This window comes from Alligator mississippiensis, chromosome 12 (genome assembly GCF_030867095.1).
Source record: "Alligator mississippiensis isolate rAllMis1 chromosome 12, rAllMis1, whole genome shotgun sequence".
Taxonomy (NCBI): Eukaryota; Metazoa; Chordata; order Crocodylia; family Alligatoridae; genus Alligator; species Alligator mississippiensis.
This window is the reverse complement of record NC_081835.1, coordinates 25178490-25203383: the sequence shown is the minus strand read 5'-3', so window position 1 is coordinate 25203383 and position 24894 is coordinate 25178490. Positions and strand designations below refer to the sequence as shown.

The window sequence follows — 24894 nt, the reverse complement described above, 5'->3', positions numbered from 1 at the left end:
CCTAACACTCAGAACTGAAGAGATTGCAGTCAAAGTAGCAGGACTACAAATTGAGAGAGGACATAAACCTTGACTAATATATATATATATATATATATATATATATATATATATATATTAAAAGCTTCTAGGTATCTTGACAGATTTTACCAATAATATCAAAAGAGAATTTATAATTAACCTTATTTAATATAGAATCTTTTTAAAGAGTTATTACAATAACACAGTAATGCATTTGACACTTCTTTTCCGATGTTCATGCTACCCATTTCTATGTTCAACAAGCTTTACTTGGCATTTTTCTTTATCTTGCACTTCCCAACAAATCTTTACTGTCATTCCCATGAATATATACTGATAAGGACCATAAAGAGTAAGAACAAATATCAGTCAAGAACACAGGTACATTTATTAATTAATTAGACCAGAAAGAGTGACACAGCAAGTTATGCTGCCTTACCTTAGAAAGAACAAACCGGTCATTGTTGACGTTTTTGGGATCTTGCGCTTTGTATCTCATAGTATGGAAAAAGAGCACAGACATAATCTCTGCTGCACTGCAACATGATGTTGGGTGGCTAAGTCAGAACAGATTCACAATTATCAGTACTGCCTACTGTCAGCTCACATTTATATCATTAAAATACAACCCTTACCGTGAAGATATGCAGTTCTAAGTGTTTCTAATAACCCATACCATCTACTATTACCCTGAAGCCAATTAGCTATATTTTGAGAGCGTAGGACATCTTGTTATCTAGTTCAAAGTGGATGTTAAAATGTAAGCTCTACTGATAGAGCACAGACATCTCTGTCTGGGCTCCTTGTTTCTCTTTAGACTAGAAGAACATCATCACTATCAGAAATACAAAAATATACAGAAAGAATGTGCAGCATGTGCTTGAAACTATTCTCTATTCATTTATTAGTAGAAATTATATTCAACCAAATGCTTGGGGGAAATCTTTCTGGATGTCAAAAATAGCAATCTGGTCAGGCCATTTATCAGTGTGAAATCAGGCCATTTCTGATCTCAACAATTACTACTGGTTGGAAGTCATATTGAATGAGGAACAATGCCCAAGGAATGGCTATAGCCATCCATACAGGGCCCGAAAGGAAACTCGTCTCCAAATTATAGGGTGGGTTTTGGCTCTATAAATATTTGCACTTTAGTGCATGTTCTCTTAAAACCTGAACCCTTTTTGTAAAGCAAAAATAGGTTTGTGAAGAATGGGGGTCACAAAATATTTTTATTTTCCATGCATGTTAGGATTTAAGACATTACACTTCAATTGAAATCAGAAAACAAGTGTTTTGGTAGTGGCAATACCCCCCTTACCACTAGTAATATTTCAAACTGAAACGAGAGTTAGACACATGCAAACACTCTGAGCAACACAGGAAGTAAATGTTAGTGCCCCTTAGTATAAAAACTTACACACGGGGAACCAAAATAATTGTTTAAACCATGGTCCAAACATATTAGTAATTTTTGTATACATGTCAGTTAATGAATAAGCCTTACATGCTTGTTTAAAGTTTTCATTCCTTTTAATTTTATTAACTTTATACTTAACCATATTTCTATGCACTCCTGGTCTTGGAAAAAAAGTTTTTAACAACCTAAAATGGTGAGCATGTGGAAATATAAAAATAAGTATAAAAATATAAATTAACTGAAAAACTGAAAAAAATCTTTTTAAACTACTGATTAATAAAACATTTTTCCATGACAGAAAACAATACAAAATAAAACTGCATCAGATGCTGGGGATCATTTTCAGACTAATGTACAGTTATGCCTGTTGCTATTTTCATTCATAATCATTAGCATGCTACAAGATCTGCATGGGCTAAGTTACATTAAAACCAAATACACTATGTATTAAATCCACACCCTTGCGAGAAAAAGTAATATTTGAAATCCTATTAAGGACAATATGCTGTAGTTAATTTCTTTGCTTTTCCTTGCAGTCTCTCTTAGGTTCTTTTCATAGTTGAAAAACAATTTAGAATTTTAAAAATGGTGGCTTGGTTTGTAAACTCAGGTTAAAAAAGAATTTAATTAAACTGAAATTGCATGAATACCAGAACAAAAAGAATAATTTTAGGGTAACAGGCTATGGTCAGACCTCAAATTGAAATTTAACTGCTTCTAAGAAATTCTTGCAAATGCCATTTTAAGAACCTTATTTAGTCTTGCAAAGAAACCATAGCTTCAAGAGCTACTGAAAGCCATCCTCTTTATTTTTCCTAAAACTAAGCACCCTCTTTCTAAATCAAGATTCTCCTGAATTTGGCCAAAAACCTCTCAAAAAGCATTTTTCCCCCTGCTCTAAATTAAACAAAAATAAAATACCATAGATTTTTGACAGTTATAGTTAACTAAGCAAAATTATTCAGAAGCACATATGGCTATGAAAAATGTGTGTGTAGGGAAGAGTCTACTTTCATTATTATATAATTGGCCTGTAGACCATATTAGATCCAGATTTAGGAAAACCTACACAATCCACTGCAAGTCTTGCACTGTGGTCACTACCAAGCAATGACGGTGCCATAACTACAACAGCACAAGAATGTGAAGGGAAAGAAAAAGAGGTAAAGAATCCCAGACTTCTAACTATAGGCATTCCTGTAGGTATGAAAAACAGGAATCAAGATTTACTTGGGGCACTGGATGAGATACAAATGCATGCATCCAATGCATGCCTATGGTTTATTGTTCCATGCCCTTATGGAAACAATGCTGGCAAAACTGTAACAAAACAGTACCTTGCAGAATGAACTCTTACAGAAAACTGAAGGACAGAAATACCAATCACCAGCAGGAAAACACATTTCATATGCTTGGTCTCGGACCTCACAGACCCTGTCCTTAAGTGTGTTCAAGTCTGTATTCAGGAAAGGCTCTAATGCCCTCTAGTACATATTAAATGCTGCAAGACCTGGCGTGATGTAGCCACCATTTCATGACCTTTCTTGCAACACAGGTGGCAGCTCACAAAGTTACTTCCTTCAGGTTAAGTTCTGTTTTTAGGGCTTTATTGCAAACCTCTCCTGCTCTGCTTCTTAACTAAGAATCACAAACTACACTTTACCAACCATGAACTTCCTTAAAAAGTTAATGCAAACCATGACTCAGATAGTCTTTCATTAACACTAAGCACCCAGCAAAATGTAACCTGCATACAACCTCCTAAAGGTTGTTCGCATTCTTATACCATGTACCCCAGAGTCAAGCCTGGTTTGAAACATGCAGAATCCCAATGTACGGCCAGTGCAGCCTGAACCTGATTTAACACTTTAGTACTACCAGACTGTGTTGAAACTTTGCTTTCTTTTCTTCCTATTAAAAGGTATACCCTGTTGTGTTACCACCTTGGAAAACAAATCTTCATTTAAAGGAAACCTTGCTTGTTTGCTCATCTTTGCTCTACATCCTATGGTTCATAACCTGCTCATTCTCTGGACTATGAAATAATTTCAGGCTCTTTACATTATCTTTTACAAGCTTTAGTAAATGATCATGTGACTTCACTGGTGTTTTAGTAGTGGCTTTGTACATATGGAAAACAGATAAAAAGGTCCCTTGTATTTCTCTCTCTCAAAAAACCCTTTCTGCTACTTTTACAAATGTACTAAAATGGGATAGGCTGGAAACTCAGCATGTCATTCAGTTTGTAGTTAAAAGAATGAGGAGGAAATGATTTCAATACTAAGGCAACTCAACCCTGTTGCATGGGAAATCAGTGCAAGTTTTACTTTTGAATGCCAAGGGAGCAGAATAGGGAGCTGTGTTTCTGCCAAGTTCCTCGGTGTAAAATTAGATACCTAGGCCTAACACAGGAATAATTACATCCCTGAAAAGCCCTACCAAGTGGCCAATATGAAATACAGAGCAGATGCCTCAAACTGAAGCTCCACCTCTGCAGTGTGTCTGATACCACTTTTGCTACTCATAATCGCACAGACCTGTGTTAATGTTTCCCTGCAGGCTGTGGCTTTAAAACAAATTAAAGAGGAATCCGTGGGCATCCTGCACTCACCGCTCAGAAAGGAACAAACCAGGCAACAACCTGACCATGCTCACCTTTAAGTCGGCATTTAATAGGAAAGAATAAAATGAGCATCTCCTCACTCGCTGCATTCCCGGAGCAATGTGAAAAAGCCCCATCCTTGGAACTTCTACTTATGGTTCTCGGGAACATAACAGGGCAAGCAGCTTGGTTAGGAAGTCATGTGTAAACTATCCGGAAATTAAGAGGGATGGGTTTAAAATGTGCTGTAAGAGACTAACCTTCCTCATTACCCAAGGAATTTTTTTTTAAACAGAATTACTCTTTTGCTGAAGGCTGTAACATTTCAAAGGAGCTGCTAGAGAAAGAAAGCGGTAAAAAAAGCGGAATAAAATATATGATGTATGTATATAACATACGTATGCACGGGTGTACACACACACGCGCGCACACACACCTGAAATAGTGCTAAGACAGAAAACTCTGGCTGTGATTTTGGACAAATCAGTCGGGACAGTCTTTTCCCCTAGGCCCAGCAGGATGAAAAGAAAGGCTAGCCCAGGAATTTGCAGACATCAGGCCGACTAAATCCTGCCCGGAGGCCTGAATAAACCGGGCGCTTGAGACCGCGGCATTGCACAGATAATCCCACGGGGCTGGGGGGAAATTCTGCGGAGAGTTATTTCCAGTGGCGGGCACCACATGAGAAACGAGGACCCGCTTGGCCGCCGGCACAAATTCTTTGCCTTTGCACCAGTTTCGCATTCCCGGCCCGGCCTTGCTCTGCCTCCGCCCGCCGGCCCGGGCCGCGCCGCGACCCGCCGGGGGCAGCCACAGCCGGGCTGTCAGGGCGGCGCCCTCCCGCGCCAGGGATCCCGCACGGCACGAAGCGGCCCGGGGGCTGCGCCCCGCACACGCGCCCGCCCGCCCGCCTCGTGCACGCGCCGCCCCGCCCCGCCCCGCCCCCCAACTCACCCGGAGCCGGCGGCCGTGGTGGCGCGGATGGAGCTGACGCGCAGGCGGGCAGCCGTGTCCTTCAGCGCCTGCAGCGTCTGCTGGTCGGGCTTGTGGTAGTCCTCCATGGCGGCGGCGACAGGGCGAGGGACGTGATGGCGATGGCGATGGCGCGGACGAGCTGAAGCTGCCGACGGGGCGGGGCGCGCAGCGCGGGGGCGGGGCGGGTACCTCCCTCCCCCCGCCCGGCCCCGCCCCGCACTTCCCCGCCCGAAGGCGGGGCCGGGCCGCCGGCTAACCTGAGGCCTAAACGCGAATGATCATCAGAGGCGGAGCTTGTCGGCCTTGCTAGACTCGAGCCGGCGTCGGACAGGTGTGAGCACAGGCACTAGGCGGAGCGCCGCGTCGGGGGTTGGGCGCCGCGCTTCAGGAGGGATGCGGAGACTCCTGAGAGGGCGCAGAGGGGGCCACTCGCGTGGTCAGAGGGCTGCAGGCCAGGCCCTACGGGGAGAGACTGAGGGACCTGGATCTCTTCAGCCTTCACAAGACAAGGCTTAGACTTCATCTTGTGGCTGCCTATAAATGCATCAGGGAGGGCAGCAGGGAATAGGAGATGCTATAAGAGTAGGGCACCCCCCCCCAGTAACTAGGAGCAGTGGCCACAAGCTGATGGAGAGCAGATTGAGTGGGACATTAGAAAGACTTTTGTAGTAAGGGTGGCCACCACCTGGAACGGGCTCCCAAGGGAGGTGGTGCTCTCCCCTGCCCTGGGGGTCTTGAAGAGGAGACTGGACAAGCACCTGGCCGGGGTCATCGACCCCAGCACTCTTTCCTGCCCAGGGCAGGGGGTCGGACTCAGTGACCTACTAAGGTCCCTTCCGACCCAAACACCTACGAAAATAAGAGCGGTTCTGCCATTGCAGAGAACTCAAAAGGTCCCAGCAGGGCCCTGTGTTTTTAGCACCGCTGTGTCCTAGTTCAGAGGTTCCCAGGCCCTGGCCCAGTACTGGGCCGTGAAGGGTTGGAAGTCCAGAAATGACCAGCGTGCTGCGGCCCAGCAGCCAACCCTTTTTTATACAGCTGCTGGGCCGCAGCATGCCAGTCACTTCCAATCTACTGTATGCTGGTCCACAGTTTGCTGGTCTGTGGTCTAAAAAGGCTGGGAACCACTGTCCTAGCTGAAATCTCTGGGTGTATCCTGTGAATCATGTTTGCCTATGTAACAGTGCTTATATTGCATGGCCCTCACCGCACTCTTGAAAGGATCTCAAGACACAAGGGTGTCACAGCACTGGGTTGAGAAACACTGGCCTAGAAAGAGGGTTGTTGGTTGTAGCTGTGTTGGTCTCAGGACATAGGCAGGCGAAGTTCTTTGGGTAGATGTGATATCTTTTATTAGAGCAACTAAATAGTTGGAAAGAAGTTCTTTGCAAGCTTTTGGGCACCCTGACGAAGGGTGTTTTGCCCGAAAGCATGCAAAGAACTTCTTTCCAACTATTTAGTTGGTCTAATAAAAGATATCGCATCTACCCAATGAACCTTGCCTGGCCTAGAAAGACACTTTTTATACCCTTACCCAGCTACACTGCTCTCTATTACAGAGCAGTACCACATGGGGATCTGTAGTACACTCCACTGTCCCACCCACAGTTGGCCTACCAAAGTATTCTGGATGATCGCTTCTAAACTTTACAAATCGCTGCCTGGCCAGCAGCAAGTTAAAACATATAGGGTCAAACTTAAAAAAAAAAAAATACGGCACATCATTGGTTTGTTGACTCTCTGTCACAAAGCTCTGACCTGCATCCACATTTCTCCAGAGTTCCCAGTTTTGTAGTTAGGGGGGAAAAAAGCCAGAGACAAAACTTGCCGGACGATCCAAGTTCAAACTCCCTCGAGGTGTTGAATCCAGGGTGTTGTCTGAATCTTAAATAGAAGTAGACAGAAAAGTTATCAATGATGTTTAATGCCTTTTATATGGCCCTGTTACCATGATATTTGAACACATCAGTCTTTAATAGATTTATCTTCACAGCCACCCTAGAGAAGTGCTGTTATCAGAAATGGGAAAGTGCTGTTATTACAGAAAAGGAAAATTGCAAGAGAGATTATGACTTGTCTAAGCTTACATACGACACCTGTGAGGGAGCAAGGAACCAAAATCTAGTCTCTCAGGTCCCAGCCTAACCCCTTTCAGGTTCAGGTTTATGTAGAAGACAGACAGGCACGTTAGTTACTGAAACACATTTTCACTTGCTAAATAACTATAATTCAAACTAGAAGACACGGGGGATTTCCGCTGCATAATTTCAACTGGTATGGTCTCATACCTGAACTTGGTTTGAACTGGATTTCCATGAAAGGGTATAGAGAGGGAAGAATACTGATGGGCAGATACTCATCTGCTCTTAATTGTTCTAACCCCACCCAATGACCTGGAGGAGTCCAAGGTTTCCTTCCACAAATTTGAAAATAGTTATCTTTATATCATATTTTCACTGATTTTTTTTCTTGAGTCACACTGATAAAAAATTCCAGGTTCCGTTTACTGTTTTATTTTGAAGATTAACAAATACAACTAATCCAACAACATACTATAATAAGTACCTCCCAAAATAGTTTTGGTTTCTTGGAGTGTCCAGATAAACATGTAAACCTAGTGTAGGATTTTTCTTGTTACAATACAACATTACTAAGCTTACCCTTATACATACTCTAACTACTTGAAAACTAGACACATTTTTGACAGAGTCTATTTTAATTTTTTTTCTTAGAGGTTTCAAAGCTAATGGGAACTAAACTAATCAGAGCAACAGATCTGGCTAAACAGGGTCATCATGACTATGTTTAATTAATGATAAAGCAGACCATAAAATAGGAATAAAATAAGTAAGAATAATATTTCTTGAGAGAGTCTTGAGAACTCAAAGCCAGAGAAGGGATAGTTTAGAGACTAAGGCTGCAGAAAGTTTAACCAGCTTCTCCTTTTTAAATCAACAGATAATGACTATTGTTATTAATAAAGAAAAGCTGAAATTGAAATCAACTTAATATAAATCTGAACATGGCTCTGTAATATTGTGTACACTGAACAGATTCATCCATTGACATATTTACACTCAATATTTAATGGAATATTTGAAGTGTGACAGATTTGACCAGTCTGTCATGCTTGAATGTTCTGCTTAATCACAGATGTGTGAAATTTGGCTGACTCAGTTAACAGAGGAAGTTTCAAACTGTGGTAAAAAGTATCCTCAAATGTCAATATCTGGAGAATGAAGCATTTTTTTTCACATCTCCCTGCACTCTCTTTTTCATGTGTTCTGATTTTCTGACCTCTCCAGTACATACAATTACAGGATTAAAGAGCTACTATGAGAACACCGTGTCATATCTGGTGTTCCAATTATGGGCACTCCCAAAACATAAAATAGATTAGATAGGCCAACTGCTTTCTTTTGTGTAGAATCAATACTTTCCCCCCCTCACCCCGTGAAAAAAAAGACATGGGAGTGGACAAGCCTACATAACTAATTAAAGCATTTTGAAGAGACAGCCCCCATAATACTAGGAGCTCTCATTAGTACACCAAAGCTGTATAGCAATAGGCAAACCTTTTAAATTGTTAATGCCTGAGACATGAACACTCTCTTGCTCAAAAATATATATATTATAAAAAAAAAGTTAAAAAAGTGAAAATGAAAAAGCACGTGGCTCCTCAAAGGAGAAAGAAAAAACACAAAGGTAAAGTTGGCCTTAGGTTTGGAAATTCTGTACAACACTGCCACTTAATCTAGCAGTTCAGGACAAGCAGATTGCAACACACAGCACTTGGTTGGGTCACAGAGAAAGGAAAGTGCTGGTTCGATAATATAATCTTCTCTTTTCTGCAATTCCGAGGCAGTTTTTCTGCCGGCTGTTCCTGCACAGGAATTTGTGAAGATCGTTTATTCACCATTTTGATTTCTCCACAATCTCCCCTACCCTCCACAGCAGATTTCCTCAGAGTTGAAATTCAGAGAAGTGTTAAAGATGCTCGTGGGTGGATCCAGGAGGGGAGGGGAGACCACATCCACCTTGGCTGCGCTGTGCTATGCATGGTCAGTAAACTGTGAGACCACCAAAGGTTGATTAATACAGTTCCTGCCAAAGCTGAGCGTACTCAGGGAGTTCACCTCTATGACTGATCTCCTTCACTCAGCCTGCAGAGCTCTGGCAGGACCCACCTGTGCCACACAGCCAAAGGGAAGTAGACATGTATTACCCTCCATACTACTCCCCCAACATCTGCCCCTAATGATGCTTGGACTTCCTAACTCATGCAGCTCCTTCAGGATGCATGCTGCCAGAGGGAGAAGGGCTGTGCAAAATCATAGGCCTTCCACCAATCATGAAAGCTGCTGGTTTGAAATCTCCTTGTCTTCATTATGGCGTCAGAAATTCAGAACTTAACGTTTCCTGCCTCCTGTATGAGAAAAGACTTTGTGCCTATCTTTAACTTGATCTTTGCTGTGGCTACTTTTGTGAAACATCTTGCCTGTGTGCACAGACTCGACTGCTATGGCACACAGTAGGCCTAATCCACTGACCTACTCTGCCTAGTATTTTTAGAGATTTGGCTCAGGAAAATTACTTATAACTTTTGTAACAAACACTCTATTTAAACATCATTCACTAGACAGCTGCTAGCATGTGGCTCAATTAAGCTGTCAGCTGCATGATTGTGGCTCTGTATTACTCCAGTGAGTGCTATGCATCTGTGCAAACACTGGTCTGGCGCAGTTCAATATATAAACAACAAGATGAATGAACCAACACTATTACTATTCCATTTAGGAATACGCTAAAATAGTGGTTCTCAACCTCTGGCCCACAGGCCAAATTCAGCCCACAGGGTCACATAATCCAGTCCGTAGGGACGCTGCACATCTGGAAATTTGGTGGCTGGGGGAGCAATTGCAGTGTTAAATTGTGCCCAGTGTCATGGCAAGTAATGCTGCTGCCACTCCTGTACTGCCAAATTTGCAGGGCTTGGAGAGCCATGTAGTCTGGATGACATTGTCTTGTGCACTGGCCTGACCCCATGCATTGAATCCAGCTACAGCTTGGGATTGAACAAGTGTGCAGGGTCACACCATGGCCAATCCAGCATTCAGGGTCATGCTGGCCCCCACAGATCTGTCCCACATGGCTGGATAAGTTAAGCATCACTGCACTATAACACAATTTGCAGTTCTAGGATCAGCCTCCTTAGCCATTAATGGACTCATTTACAATCCTTTACTTGACCTGTGGGAGGGATCGCCAATGACAAAAGCTATAGCACATAAATTAATATTTCATAGATTTCATAGACATTAGGGCTGAAAGGGACCTTGCAAGATCATCTGGTCCAGCCTCCTGCCCAAAGGACAGGCAATCAGCAGGGGTCAAATGATCCCAGCAAGATAGGCATCCAAGCGTTTTCTTAAAAGGAATCCTGCGCCATCTCTGGGAGAGTCTATTCCAGGCCCTGGGGACTCAAACAGCAAAGAAGTTTTTCCTTATGTCCAGCCTAAAAGAGTCTTCCAAGAGTTTATGACTGTTGGATCTAATCTTCCCATGGGGTGCGCTGGTGAACTGATGTTCTCCCAGTTCCTGATGCACACCCCTTATGTAGTTATAGGCTGCCCCGAAGTCACCCCTAAGCCTATGCTTTTCCAGGCTGAAGGGTGCCATGTCTTTCTGTCTCTCCTCATAAGGCCTGCTCTCTTGTCCTCTAATCATTTGTGTGGCTCTCCTCTAGACTCTCTCAAGATCAAGATGCCAGGGATATTTCCTCGCTGAATCTAAGAGAGAATGGGACAATCTCTTTCAAATGTGCCTGTTAGAAATGGCCACAAGAACTGATGTTGGCTGGCAATCACTTTGAAAACCATGGCTGTATGACCTTCTAACTTTGATGACAACTCAAGTTCCCAAAAGCAGAACAGATACACCAGAACAGAGAACAGATGGATTCTTGATTTTCCTGCAAACTGAATCTGCTGGCTAGAGACAGAAAGTGCACAGGCATGTGTGCAAATTGGAAAATTATTGGAATACATCCAAAAGGCTCTGGGAGCCAGCAAACAATACTTTTGTATGGTACACAGGAGACTTAATCTCGTTTGTCATGCATTATAAATATTTGAACAAGATTACTACAATCAAGTGTCAGTTATGGGTGTTTTCAAGCCTGGACAGCCTCTGTTTTTACTCTGCACATAACATGTGCTGTAGCAAACTAAGAACCACCCAGTGTGTATGTAAATAAGAAATTTAGTAGAATTTAGCCACCGATTGCTCCACAACATCAGCAGCGAAATTTCTCTCCCTAGACTCTTTTAATCTAAATATGCCCTTAGCTAGATTACTGGTAAGAATTTAAGTACATTGATCCAGGCTCATTGTATCTCGTTGAGTCATACCTTGCATTCTTGATCCTTTAATGTATTGAACATGATAGCTCACAACAATCTGGTTCCCCAACACTTTACTAGCAACAGCAGTCTTATCAGCTGCTCTGTAGAACATTCCATATGGTCTTTTATTTTCTTCAGTTAGAAAATAAAGAGCATGATGTGGCTCACAACTTGTTCTACTTCCTTCAGTTTTCTCAGGGTGATTATTGCCCACAACTACCCCTCCTTTCCTGAATCTCCATACTGTGTCACTGATTACATATTTATGGTATTGTAATGTTAAGCCAGCTTGTCAAGTATAGGCAAGATGAAATTCCACCTTATACTTTGATCTACTGAAGGGACAAAGCACGATGGAGCATAAGGAAATGGCTGAAGTCAGCATATACATTGTGTGCAACAGCCAGCATTTCTTCCACATTCTTGTGCTAGTCTCCAGAATCAAAAACACAATAAAATTAAAGCAAGAATGTTACACAAAAATATAAAATGCATGGACAGAATGCCTGTTTTTCAGTATATATACACACACATCACATCCCATTAGCCTTAGTGCAAGCTGCTTAAGGAAAAGAAAGTTAGAAGCTGACATCTATGCAAGGGAGAGCACGATTTTTCAGCATTTCCTCTTGCTGGTAGAACCAAAGATGCCAAAATGGGACTGTAGCTTACTGCCATGTTAAAGATATCCACTACTGACATTACTGGATGCAGCTCCATTGATTTTGGAGAGAAATCAGGTGTTCTGCACAATTAAAGATATCTCCACATTGTTAATTTGCTTACTTTGGCTTAAATGTTTTGCCATAACTCAAATGCCAAAAGCAAATGCTAATTAGGGCTGTGTGAAACGACACCATTCTGTTTCGACTTGCGTTTGGACAGAACAGCATTTCGTTTAGAATTTTGTTTTGATTCAAACCCACTGTTCCATTTCATTGCATCAAAACAGTGAAACCAGAGTTCACTGTTTTGACGCTGTTTTGCCGTTTCGCCCACAGGCTATAATGGGGAAGCTCAAAACAGCCTGTAACTTTGTAATTTCTGGCCTGATTTGGATGAAACTTGCAGGAATGGTAGCCCCTTCTGAGGGCATGAAGCCTGCCATGTTTCAAGGAGATAGGTGCAGGGGTTTGGGGGAAACTGCACCTCAAATTCTTGAAAGCAAAACTTGTGTCATGTGCACGTGTGAAGCCAGAACGGGGTCAAAACTGCAGGCATACTAGCCCCTGCTGAGGACACAAAGCCTGCCAAGTTTCAAGGAGATGGGTGCAGGGGTTTTAGGGAAATTGCACCTCAAGGTGAGGACAAGCAAAACTCGTGACATGGGTGACACTGTGTGTGTTAAGGCACAGCAGGGTGAAAGCTATAGGCATGCTAGCCCCTGCTGAGGCCACAAAGCCTGCCAGCTGTCAAGGAGATAGGTGCAGGGGCTTCTGGGTTCTGGAGCCCTGCACCTCTGGCTGCTGACAGGCAAAACTCATGGCATGGGTGCTTGTGCAACTGACTGTCTGTCTTAGGGGGTGAAAACTGCAGGCCTCCTAGCCCCAGCTGCAGCCACAAAGCCTGCTAGCTGTCAAGGAGATGGGTAAAAGGGGAGTCTGGGTTCTGGGGCCCTGCACCCCTAGCTGCTGGCAGGCAAACCTGGAACACACCGCTCAGTAACTGACACCAAGGCAGAAAGCAGGGCAGTTCAAACAGTGCTGCCTTTTACACAGTTTTTCCATCCCTCCCCCAGAGCACTGGGATTGGAAGAGACCTCAGGGAAGGATGACAGTCACTGTCCAGCTACACAGTCAATAATGAGAGCACTCCTTCCCCCTCCCTCTCCTTACTTAAGTTTCTGTTTGCCTGCAGGCAAGCCCAGCTTGAGCTTCAAAACTTGAAACGTTTCAAAAATTTCAAAACGTTTCAACTTGCCTCGTTTTGTTTTGAGGCTGTTTCAAAGCTCTCTGTTTTGTTTCAATTTCGCTGTTTCAAGCTCAAAATGAATTGAAACAGTGTTGAAATGAAACTGCTGGTGAAATTTCACACAGCCCTAGTAGATATGCTGGAGGGAAGGGCTAGGATTTTGAGTGACCTAGACAAATTGGAAGATTGGGCCAAAAGAAATACCATGAGGTTCGATAAAGGAGAATTGCAAAGTCCTGCACTGAGGAAGGAACAATCCCATGCACTGATATAGGCTGGGGACCGACTGGCTATGCAGCAGCTCTGCATAGAAAAGGACCAGGGAGTCCGTGGACAATAAGATGAATATGAGCCAACAATGTGCCCTTGTTGCAAAGAAAGCTAATGGCATGCTGGGCTGCATTAGTAGGAGCATTGCCAGCAGATCAAGGGAAGTGATTATTCCTCTCCATTTGGCACTGGCACTGACAGTCACTGGCCAGCTACACAGTCAATAATGAGAGCACTCCTTCCCACCCCCCCTTTACTTATTTTCTGTTTCCCTGCAGGCAAGCCCAGCTTGAGCTTCGAAAGTCAAAACTTTTTGAAAAATTTGAAATGTTTCAATTTGCCTTATTTTGTTCGAGGCCATTTTGAAGCTCTCCGTTTCATTTCAATTTTGCTGTTTCAAGCTTGAAACGAGTCGAAAGTGTGTTGAAACGAAACTGCTGGCGAAATTCCGCACAGCCCTAATGCTAATCATGTGGTCAAATGAAAATTTTCACATCAAACCCAAACACACTGGAGCAAAGAGAGAAACAGTAAACAGGCCAGAGAGGAAATATGAGATGTGTGGCTACCACTTGTAGCACTAGGGAAATTCCTGGCTGCCTTGTGGCCCACATGTCAATCCCAAGATGCTTTTTTAATTCAGTCAGTCCTGGAGCACTGGGTAAGTTGTTCTGGGTCTTTGACAAGGCCGACTACATCCCAGGATAAGCTGCACACAAAGTATGCTTACAGCAGTCACATCATGACCCAGAGTCTCTCCCTTGACTCGAAATGAATGCTGGTCTTTCACCAATGATCTCAAAATAGTCACATAACAAGGCCCTCTTGACAAAAATAATTGTTACATCCATTTAAACATGGTGTGTGCGCTATGAAAGTTATTTCTAAACTGGTAAAATGCCTGTTATTCCTATACATCCCAGAAAAAAAAGACTCTCCTGACCAATGGGGCACACGTGTAAATCCCTTTCCAAATGGATAAGTTGGAAAAGGTTTATGTCACAAGTGTTAAACTCATTCGGCCCACAGGGCATGAGATGAGTGGCATGGGAACAGTCTGCAGGCTGGCTGGGACCCACAGACTAGTCCCAGAGTGGGTGCTGCTCCAGCTACTCTGGGGCTGTGCAGTATGGGCCCTGGAGTTGCTGCTGCCATGAGGCTGTTCTGCTGTGCTCCAAAGCCAGAGCCATTATTGCAGGGGTGTAGGTTTTAGCTGTGTTGGTCTAAGGACATTGTACAGCTGTTTTGCAAAGCTCTGGAGTCAGAGCTGCCACCACTATGGGGCAGCAAGTCCCAGAGAGGTCCATGCATACAGCACAGCAGTGGAACAACAGGTTCATTCCATGTTGCAGAACTGAGTTGCATCTAGATTCTAATACAGAAAAAAGTGGACCTGTTTGGATCTAGGGCTTGATTCAAGAAATCTCTATCATCTGCCTTACTTAAAGAAGTTTTCGCTTGTGCTAATTTAAAGGAATCCCTTACCCCTAACTTATTCCATGTGCCTGTTACCTTAAAATGCATCCGTTTTAACAGCAAGATGCTTCTAAATCAATACTTGTTATAAAAATATAAATATGCTCACCTAGATTGATACCTAAAATGACTGAACACCTACGAAAATATTCTTTGGCAAATTCCCAGTATGTGCAATTTTAGAAGCAAATAGATTTACTGTATAAGGTGCCTTCCTGATTTTGATTCATTGTAAACAAACAATCCGGGGTCCCACCTTGCTCCTTTCAAACAGATTAATTAAAGTTGCTTAGTCATTATAGACTGCAATAAATGACAAGATCCACTGTTTAAAGGATGTTTACTTGCAAACAACATTCAATAGAGAGCAATTTCTGCTGTGCAGATAAAGCATTTCTCTCTACTTTAAAAAAAAGAAAACACAACACTTACCTGTATAATGTAAAAATAAGAGGAGGAGGAAATGGAGAAGCATCCTCAATAGGCACACAGATTGGTTTGCTCTGCACTTGTGCAAGGCCTGGCACAATGAGGTCTTGGTCCATGACTGGACATGTCAGGCACCACCGCCACCATGCACACAAAAACAATAAGAGTAAGTCTTCCAGTTTAAGTATCACATTGCATTTTTACAGAACATAAAGAACTGAAAGTCTGGCCACACTGAAACCAGTGGGAAATTGAGCATGGGCATTCGTGAACTGACAACTTCACTCCATATTTATGAGCATTTTCTCTACCTTGGAAAAGGGATTTTTCCATTTCTGTAATGTAACAGGATTTTGTTTTATTCTCCTCCTAGAACACAGTAGCATAAGGTAATGCTCTTTGGGAGTGGGACTAGCAGAGGATAAGATGCATTTATGAGCAGTAAATAAGCCTTCAATTCAGCAAGCTGTTGTGCATGAAGTGATCACAGCACTGCACTGATCAGGAAGCTAAATAGGTATGTTTTTTTAGTAGGAGCACATGGCATCTGGGAAGGAGGTAAGATGCCTACTTTCATGTTTTGAGCAATGCAGGAAACTTGAGCATGAGAACATGCAAAGTAATGGGGTGAGGATGTGGTAAAGAAACCTTTAGCTATCAAGAAAAAAAACAACCCACAACCTTTTTCACAGGGAAATTAGATAGGAAAATAGTCTCTTTCCAGGACATGTGAATTCTTATGGACTTGGTGTTTTACAAGTGGACTGGACAATGCACTAGGAAAATACTGTGGGTCACAACCATATGTAAGCAAGGGGTAGGCTAGACAACCTAGTAGGCCTCCCAACTCTAGTTCCTAGTAAGCAGGGCTTGTGTTACCTGTGTGGCAAGATGTGGGAGGAAGGTGGTGGCTTGTGTTGCCCATGGAACTATGGCTGGGGCGGATGGGGTTGAACTACCATTGTATTGTGCAAGCTCTGTGGCATGTAGTCCCTGCTGTATGCATCCCAGGGCCTGTGATCTGTGTGGTGTGTAGTCACTCAGAAGTTGGACAGCTCTTCTCTATACAGAATAATGAAGTGTTGGACCTTCCCCTTCAGAATCTCTTGACTTACGTAAGAAATAAACATACATAATGTACCTGCATGCCTTAATCACAGAAAATTAGGGTTGGAAGGGACCTCAGGAGGTTATCTAGTCCAACCCCTTGCTCAAAGGGGTACCATTCCCAACTATATTATTCCATTAAGGGAGGCCCAAGGAAAATTGTATTCAATCAACTTGCCAAGGAGGAGAGATTTGCTGTATATGAGACAGAGCCAACGCACAAGAAGCAGCCTCTTTTTTAGCAGTAGATTTTAGACACTAATGTGAGAACCATCAGCAGAGGTAGAAGTCAGATATGCCATGAAACCACACCTCATAGCATTGAAAATAAATGAACCTGGCAAATGGTGCAGTAATACCCCAGCAGGGATTGGAGCTAGTTGTTCATGCCTAAACCACTTTGGCAAACGGAAATAGTCTGGGTTCATAGACTCAAGCCTCACGTGGTGCTGACCTATCAAGTCTGGAAGTGCCTACAGATGGGATGCAGCAGCTCAGACTAATAGCAACTCACAGGAAAGCCTTTGATACTTGCATTCTGTGAGGTATGTTCATGGGCTATTTTAACCCCTCTTATCACCTCACCTCTTTCCACATTCTCCAGCTGCACTTCACACCATTCTTTCTATCACTTACCTCTCATTAATCTTCTGTTCATGGTTCCCTCTTCTTTGGCCCTATCTTATTCCTAATGCTCTTTTGAAAACACTCCAAGATTAGCAGAAGAGCTTTCATTTCTTTCCCAGTGCTCAACTAGCTCTTTTGGGAGTCCTACCTTCAGAATTAACATAAAACACAAGAAAATCAGAAGCAGCAGACATTATACAAACAAGAATTTCACTGTAATGAATTACAAGGTTATAAGGGGTTGGACTAGATGACAAGGTACCCCCAAAACATGGAAGATACTGAATCAGGAGAGCGCAGGAGCACCAGTAGACTCTCCTTACTCCCGAAGGGTGTTTGTGCCAAAAAGCTTGCAAAAGAACCTTGTCTATTTATGTCCTTAGACCAACATGGCTATAACCAACACCCCCGACAGTAATGGTGATTAACTCAATGGACCATAATAGGATTTTAATGACATAGGCATAAAGCTAGAAAAACAGAAAAGAATGTGGCTTCTCATACCCATTCCCTTTCTATCAATAAAGTTACCACTCTTGGATAAATTTCCAACTCAGATATTTGACAAAATCCATTTCATGTTTAACTGCCAAATAAAATAAACCCTTGAATAACAATTCAATATTGCAAAGCTGTTTCATTCTAATAATTCTATTTGCCTATCAGATTTCCATTAGGGACGGGCAAACAGTTTGGTATGAATAATTAATTCTTTGCCCAGCCCACAGAACTTCAGATCTTCAGAATTTATCAATTGAACAAATGAAAGTGAACTCTTACTTTTCTACTGTTAGTTAGGGTTGAAGTAGAAAGAGAGCCCAAGAGAACTATTCTCAGGAGACGTCAAAACTGGTCTAAAATAGAAGCAAGCTTGTCGGGCCAAATGAAAAAAAAGCTTGATATTTGTAACACTTAGAGCCTAGGAAAAAAGTCAAGAAGGTTGATCTCTGTGGAATAACTTAGGCTACTCAGCTTTGAAGGAACCCCACAGAGTATTGTAACATTTATTATAACTACTAGCCAAATGCCTATCAAGAATGGAGGGGGATGGGGAGGAGAGTGGGTAGGGAGGGAGTGCTGCCAACTACCGCCCCGCAATGCTGCCGCTCTGCCTCCAGCCCTGTGTGCCCCTCCCACCCTTTGCCGTTCCACCCTGCATCACCGCTGCCTCCCAGGCGCGGGGGAGGGGGCAAAGCTTGCACGTAGCAGCTGCAGCCACCATCTAGCACCCCAGGCTGTCACCGCTGCGCATCTGGCCGCACACAACCCCCTCCCTCCCAGCTGTTCTCAGGGCTCGGTGGTAGCAGCAGGGTGCCGACACTGTGTTCCCCCTTCCCCCCCCCACTTCTCCCCACTGGCTTTTGTCAGGGCCTGATGACAGCAGTGGCAAAGCCAGAGTGGAGCGGGGGGGCAAGGCCAGCGCTGCACTGCCAGCACCCTGCACTGCCGCCTCCAAGGAGCAGGGCCGGAAAGGAGGGGGACAAGGACAGCACCACTGGCCTTGCCCCCGCACCATCCCCGCTGTCATGGCAGCACTCAGCCATCCCAGTCGGTCCCCGCCATTCCCCTCTGCCTCCAATCGGGGGGTGGAGGGGAGAGCAAGGCCAGCACTGCTGGCCTCACACCCCTTGCTCCAACCCCTCGTTCCCCACTGTCATGGCAGCACTCTGCCATATATGAGAGATTCACTGATACATTGTTCCAATATCGGATTGGAACCAATATGAAGAAAATTGTCTATATTGGATATCGGCTCTATGTGGCCAATAATTTATCCACTAAATGGCCATGCTGCACAGCCACAGTGCAGCACAAAGCAGAGCCAGCAGTGTGGAGACCTGCCTCCAGCTGGTAAGTCAGAAGAGGAGGGAAGAGGTGTGGGGGCACAGATCAACACTCCCTGCACTGAGAGAGGGAATGGGGCAGGGGCAGGCACTGCCTAGCCAGGGCAGGTGGGGCATGGGACGGAGCAGCAGCCTCCTTTGCTGCTTGCACCCCAGGAAGGTGGGGCGTGTGCCCCCAGATCTGTGTGGCATGGGTAGGTGGCAGCTACAGGGTGGAGCCAGTGCTGCATGGGGCTTTTCTCACCAGGGGCTGGGCTCGGAGCAGGCTCCAGCGGGGCTGGGAGAAGGCTGCAGTCACCCCAAATTTTGCCACAGCTCCATGCCCAGCCCTGCACCGCTGCAGCTTTTCCCAGTGCTTGGGTGGAAGTGGGATGTTCAGCCGGGGCTGTGCCAGGTGGTGGTGTGGGGCTGGGAGCAGAGTTGCGGCAAAATTTGGGGTGGCTGCTGCATCCTCCCAGTGCCGCTGGAGCCCGCTCTGAGCCAAACCCCAGCAAGAAAAGCCCCGTGTAGTGCCAGCTCCGGCTCTACCCTGCAGCTACAGCCTGCCCCGTGCAGATCCAGGGGCACACGAAGCTCGTTTTCAGTATTGGGAGATGCAGGGGGTGATGCGCATACACACACACACCACCCCCTGCATCTCCCAATACTTAAAAAGCGTTAAATCAAGTTTCACTACCAAGCATTTCAAAATTGCTTCAAAAGTTGATTTTTTCTTTTTTCTACTTTATCAGTTACTTTGACAAATACATAGGGGGTTCAACAATAAAGATTTTCTTGGCTGATACTGATAGCACAGGGCGGGCAAAACATGGCCTGCCAGGCCATTCTATCCAGCCTGCAGGGTGCCTAAAATATTTATATTTGTATGCTCCTGGCTGCCTGTCAAAGATGACAGGAGCCAGGGGCAGTAGGACCCAGGGGAAGCCAGCAGGACTCAGTAGCAAGGCCAGCCCAGTCCCATCCTCCTTCAACTGGAAGCTTCTGCCTGTGGCAGTTTTCACTGGTTCCCTGCACGTCCACTGGCCACTCCAGCACCATGTGGATGCAGCATCACTAGACTGCAGAAGCACACAGCACGCACTGGTACCCCAGAGCCATGAGCGGGAGGGTGCGTGTGCATGTGTGTGCGTGTCCCTGGAGTATATATGAGAGACAGAGAGAAACAGAGAGATCATAGGGCGAGTCCCACATGCACCCACACCCCTGACCTTGCACTACCATATATGCAGACCCACACCCCCTCATACACCCCAGCCACCCTCGCTCCCACACAGTCCCCCTTGAACCCCATACCCAACCACACCCCACATATCCACACACACCCAATGCTCCCTCACCCCACAGACCCACATACCAACAGCCCCCCACAAACCTATACCCACTACTCCGTGCTCCCCACAATATACAAGAGTAAGATTTCATTTTAAATTATTGTGCAATCACCTCCGTGTACACTACAAACATGTAAATCAGGACAAAAATATTTTTTTGAAATCAAATTAATGAATTTTGTAGATGTTTGATTTTTAGACTATAATTTGGTATTTTTCTGGTTCTGAGATGGCAACACTCCTATTTCCAGGGGCAAGGGGCGGGCCTTCTGGTGGCAACAGTCAGGGGTTAGGGGGCGGAACTTCTGACCACAAGATGGCAAACAGGGGGCAGGGCACTTATCAAGGGGCAGGGCTACCCATGTGGCCCTCAACAGCTTGCCTAAACTTGATGAATGGCCCTCCGCCCAAAATAACTGCCTGCCCATGCGATAGACGATTATTCACCAGGCATATCGGCCTTGCCTACTTACTGGAATGCAGCCGGGCAGTGTGAAGAGCAGCACCCTGCCACTAAGTCAGTGGAGAGGAGCGGTGTGGGGAGCATATCAAGGACCCCACACAATTTTTAAGTCTGGGGATGCTTCTAACTGGAACCAAGTGGAGCAAGGATGGATGCAGGCTGCCTGCTGTGGACTCAGGGCTCTCTGCTCTGCTGCCTTTGTCCCGGGAGCTGCACGCTGGCTGCATGTCCCCTGCCAGTCCGACAGCAGGAGGCACAATTCACTACTGCTACTGCTGCCAGACAAGCAGGGGATGTGTGGCCAGCACGCAGTTCCCAGGGCAAAGGCAGCAGGGCAGAGAACCCTAAGTCCACACTGTCTGCAGCAGTCCCTTGAAGTTAAGGATGATGTCCATCAGGTTTGATGGGTCCTCAGGTGACGGAGGAACCTGGTTCTGGATGCACATGTTCTTCAGCAATGGGGGCAAGTAGTGCGGGGGAGTGGGATTCGCAGCCTCAGGTTGGTCTCCTTCTCCTTCCTCCACTGCCGCCATTCCACCTTAGTATCGAGTCATTGGGCCTCAAAGTGGTGTGCGCAGTGGTGGACCAAGTGGTGCCATGCTGAATGGCAGGTTGGCTCCTCTCAGCCGTTGGTGTTGATGCCTCCATGCTTGAGGGCAACCTTGAGTACATCTTTGCACCATCTCCTTTGGCTGCCCTTTGAGCGTTGACCAACAGAGACGTGGGAGAAAAGAATCTGGCGAGGGAGGTGGTTCTCAGATATCTGGACACAACAGCCTGTGCACCGGAGTTGATTTCTCAAGAGCAAGGCTTCGATGCTGGTGGACACAGCTTCATGGACGATGCTCGCGTTAGTCTGACGGTCCTCCCATTTGATCTCCAGGATTCAATGCAAGCACCGCTAGTGAAAGCTATCAAGGGTCTAAATGTGGCATTGTAAATGGTTCAGGCTTCACTGCAGTAGGAGGGTGGTCAGGATGACAGCCTTATAAGCTAGGACCTTCGTCAACTTCCGAAGTTCTCTATTTTCAAAGACATGTTGTCGCAGCTTGAAGAAGGCAGCACTGGTGCAGTTGACTCAGTGCTGGACTTCTTTATTGATAGTAGCCTGTTGAGAGAGCGGCTGCTGAGATACGGAAAGTGCTCACGTACTCCAGAGCCTCCCTGTCTATGTAGATAGCGTGAGGGATGTTCAGCTGGCCGGGGGGGGGGGGGGGGGCGGTGATGGAGAAGCATCATCTTGGAGATGTTTAAAGGCTCTTACACAAAGCATTGAAGAGATCTAGGGTCACTTGCACATCCTGTGCAGAGTGAGCCATTATGCAGCAATCGTCCGCAAACTGAAGGTTATGGATGTCCTTGGTGGTAAGTTTGTTTTTTGACGGGAAGCACCCAAGATTGAAAAGCTTCCCGTCCAGTTGATAATGGATAATGACATTAGATGGTACATAATCATCTCTGATGAGGTGAATGATGATGGTCAGGTAGATGGTGAGCAGGGTGGGGGCAATCACACAGCCTTGTGTGACCCCAGTCCAGATGCGGAAGGCGTCAGTTTCAGATCTTCCACTCAGGACAGTGGTGGTCATATTATCATGCAGGAGTCTCAGCATGGTGACAAACTTCAGTGGGCAGCCAAGGTGTTGGAGGATGTTCCACAGAGCTTCACGATTTAAGGAATCCAACGCCTTGGTCAGGTCAATGAAGGCAAGGAACAGTTCTTGATTTTGCTTCCGACATTTTTCTTGGAGCTGCCTGGCAATGAAAATCACATCTGCAGTGCCCTGGGATGGTCAGAGGCCTCACTCGGTTTCTAGAAGAATCTCCTCAGTGACAGGATGAAGGCGGTTTAGGAGAATGTGGGACAGGAACTACAGGAAAATCCCCTTGTCGTTCCCACAGTCAGATTTGACCCCTTCTTGTAGATGGTCACAATGGTTGTATTCTTGAGATCCCCAGGGATGTCCTCTTCACCAGCTTATCCTCTGCCTTTGGGACGGAGTTGCGATGCAAGCCGGAAGCCGTCAGCATGGTAGACCTCTGCGGGTATACCTTCTGGCCTGCAGGCTTTGTTAGTTTGCATCTGTTGGATGGCCCATTTCAGCTCTCCGATGGTTGGTGGATTGCCAAGAGAATCCACCACAGGGCATTGTAGGATGGCTTGGAGCGTCTCCTTCAATATAATGGACTCCCGGTTAGGGAGGAGTTCAAAATGCTCCTTCCAACACAGACAGATGGCAGTGTCGTCCTTGAGGAGTCGGGAGCCGTCCTGTGATCGGAAGGGGTTTTGTCCAATGGAGCGGTGTCCATAGGTTGCCTTGGTCCAAAAGGTTGCCTTGGTAGCCTGGAATAAGTTATGCATGTCATGCTGGTCGACGTAGCCCTGGATCACACGCACCTTCTCCACCCACCAGTTGTTCGTCATGTCACAGATGCAAAGTGCTGTACCTAGGGAGGAAAAATGTCCAGCACACCTACTGCCTAGGAAATGACCTGCTGGGTGGCATGGAAGCGGAAAGGGATCTTGGAGTCCTAGTGGACTCCAAGATGAACATGAGTCGGCAGTGTGACGAAGCCATCAGAAAAGCTAATGGCACTTTATCATGCATCAGCAGATGCATGATGAATAGATCCAAAGAGGTGATACTTCCCCTCTATCGGGCGCTGGTCAGAACACAGTTGGAGTCCTGTGTGCAATTCTGGGCACCGCGCTTCAAGAGGGATGCGGATAACCTGGAGAGGGTCCAGAGAAGGGCCACTCGTATGGTTAAGAGCTTGCAGACCAAGCCCTACGAGGAGAGACTAGAGAACCTGGACCTTTTCAGCCTCCGCAAGAGAAGTTTGAGAGGCGACCTTGTGGCTGCCTATAAGTTCATCACGGGGGCACAGAAGGGAATTGGTGAGGTTTTATTCACCAAGGCGCCCCCGGGGGTTACAAGAAATAATGGCCACAAGCTAGCAGAGAGCAGATTTAGACTGGCCATTAGGAAGAACTTCTTCACAGTTCGAGTGGCCAAGGTCTGGAATGGGATCCCAACGGAGGTGGTGCTCTCCCCTGGGGGTCTTCAAGAGGAGGTTAGATGAGTATCTAGCTGGGGTCATCTAGACCCAGCACTCTTTCCTGCCTATGCAGGGGGTCGGACTCAATGATCTATTGAGGTCCCTTCCGACCCTAACATCTATGAATCTATGAATCTATGCATTGCTGGACCTCAGGCTTCAGCTGGTGGTACACTGCTGTCTTTCGCCGAGCTTGTGGATGGCTTTGCCAGGTGATGAAGGCTGCATGCTTTCACTCAAGATTGCAAATCTGAACATAACTGGCATCGAACAAGTCCTGGTGCCCAATAGTCTGGGCGCAGGCATCTTGGACAGCGAACTTGAGATGCTCCTGGTGTGCCTGGATGGAGACATCATCAGCAGTAGGGACTTGCTCCAGTGCACTATACAACTGGGCCTGGAACTCCTCCAGCTGTCCAGGGTCCTTCAGAGCTGCGACGTTCAACAGTCTCTGGGCTACTCTCTGGGTCTTCCAGTGTCTTGGTGCCAGATGGATGTTCATCACCAAGTGCACAAGTTTGTGGTCCGTCCAGCAGTCTTCAAATCCCTTCATGGCCCTCGTGATGAACACGTCCCTCAGGTCTTTACCTCAGACGATGATGTAGTCCAAGGGGTGCCAGTGCTCCAGCCTCGGATGCCTCCATGTGATCTTGAGCCGTTTTTTTTGGCAGAAGATGGTGTTTCTCATGATCAGGCTGGTTTGGGCGCATTTGGTCAGGAGCAGGATAGTGTTGGCATTGGCCTTCCCCATGCCATTCTTGTCAATAGTTCCACTCCAGATTTCGTGGTCATCAGTCTGGGTGTTGAAGTCACCCAGGAAAATGACCTTGTCGTCCCTGGGGATGGAGGCAAGGGCGTTGTTGAGATCAGAGCAGAACCTTTCCTTGACTTTCTCATCAGAATCCAGAGTTGGAGCACATGGGCTGATGACAGTGGCGAGTTGGTTTCCTCTGA

General features: G+C 45.7%; 1 protein-coding gene across 1 annotated transcript in view; it reads right to left on the bottom strand.

Moving 5' to 3' along the window:
- Nucleotides 1-5166, bottom strand: part of TKT (transketolase) — a 31512-nt gene extending 26346 nt beyond the window's left edge. The window contains exons 1-2 of the mRNA XM_006265375.4: nucleotides 4998-5166; nucleotides 461-578 (exon numbers count right to left, since the gene is read on the bottom strand). Of these exons, the coding sequence (XP_006265437.3) occupies nucleotides 461-578; nucleotides 4998-5104 (225 nt within the window). The 5' untranslated portion in view covers nucleotides 5105-5166. The remainder of the gene's footprint in view (nucleotides 1-460; nucleotides 579-4997) is intronic.
- Between the last annotated feature and the right edge of the window lie 19728 nt (nucleotides 5167-24894).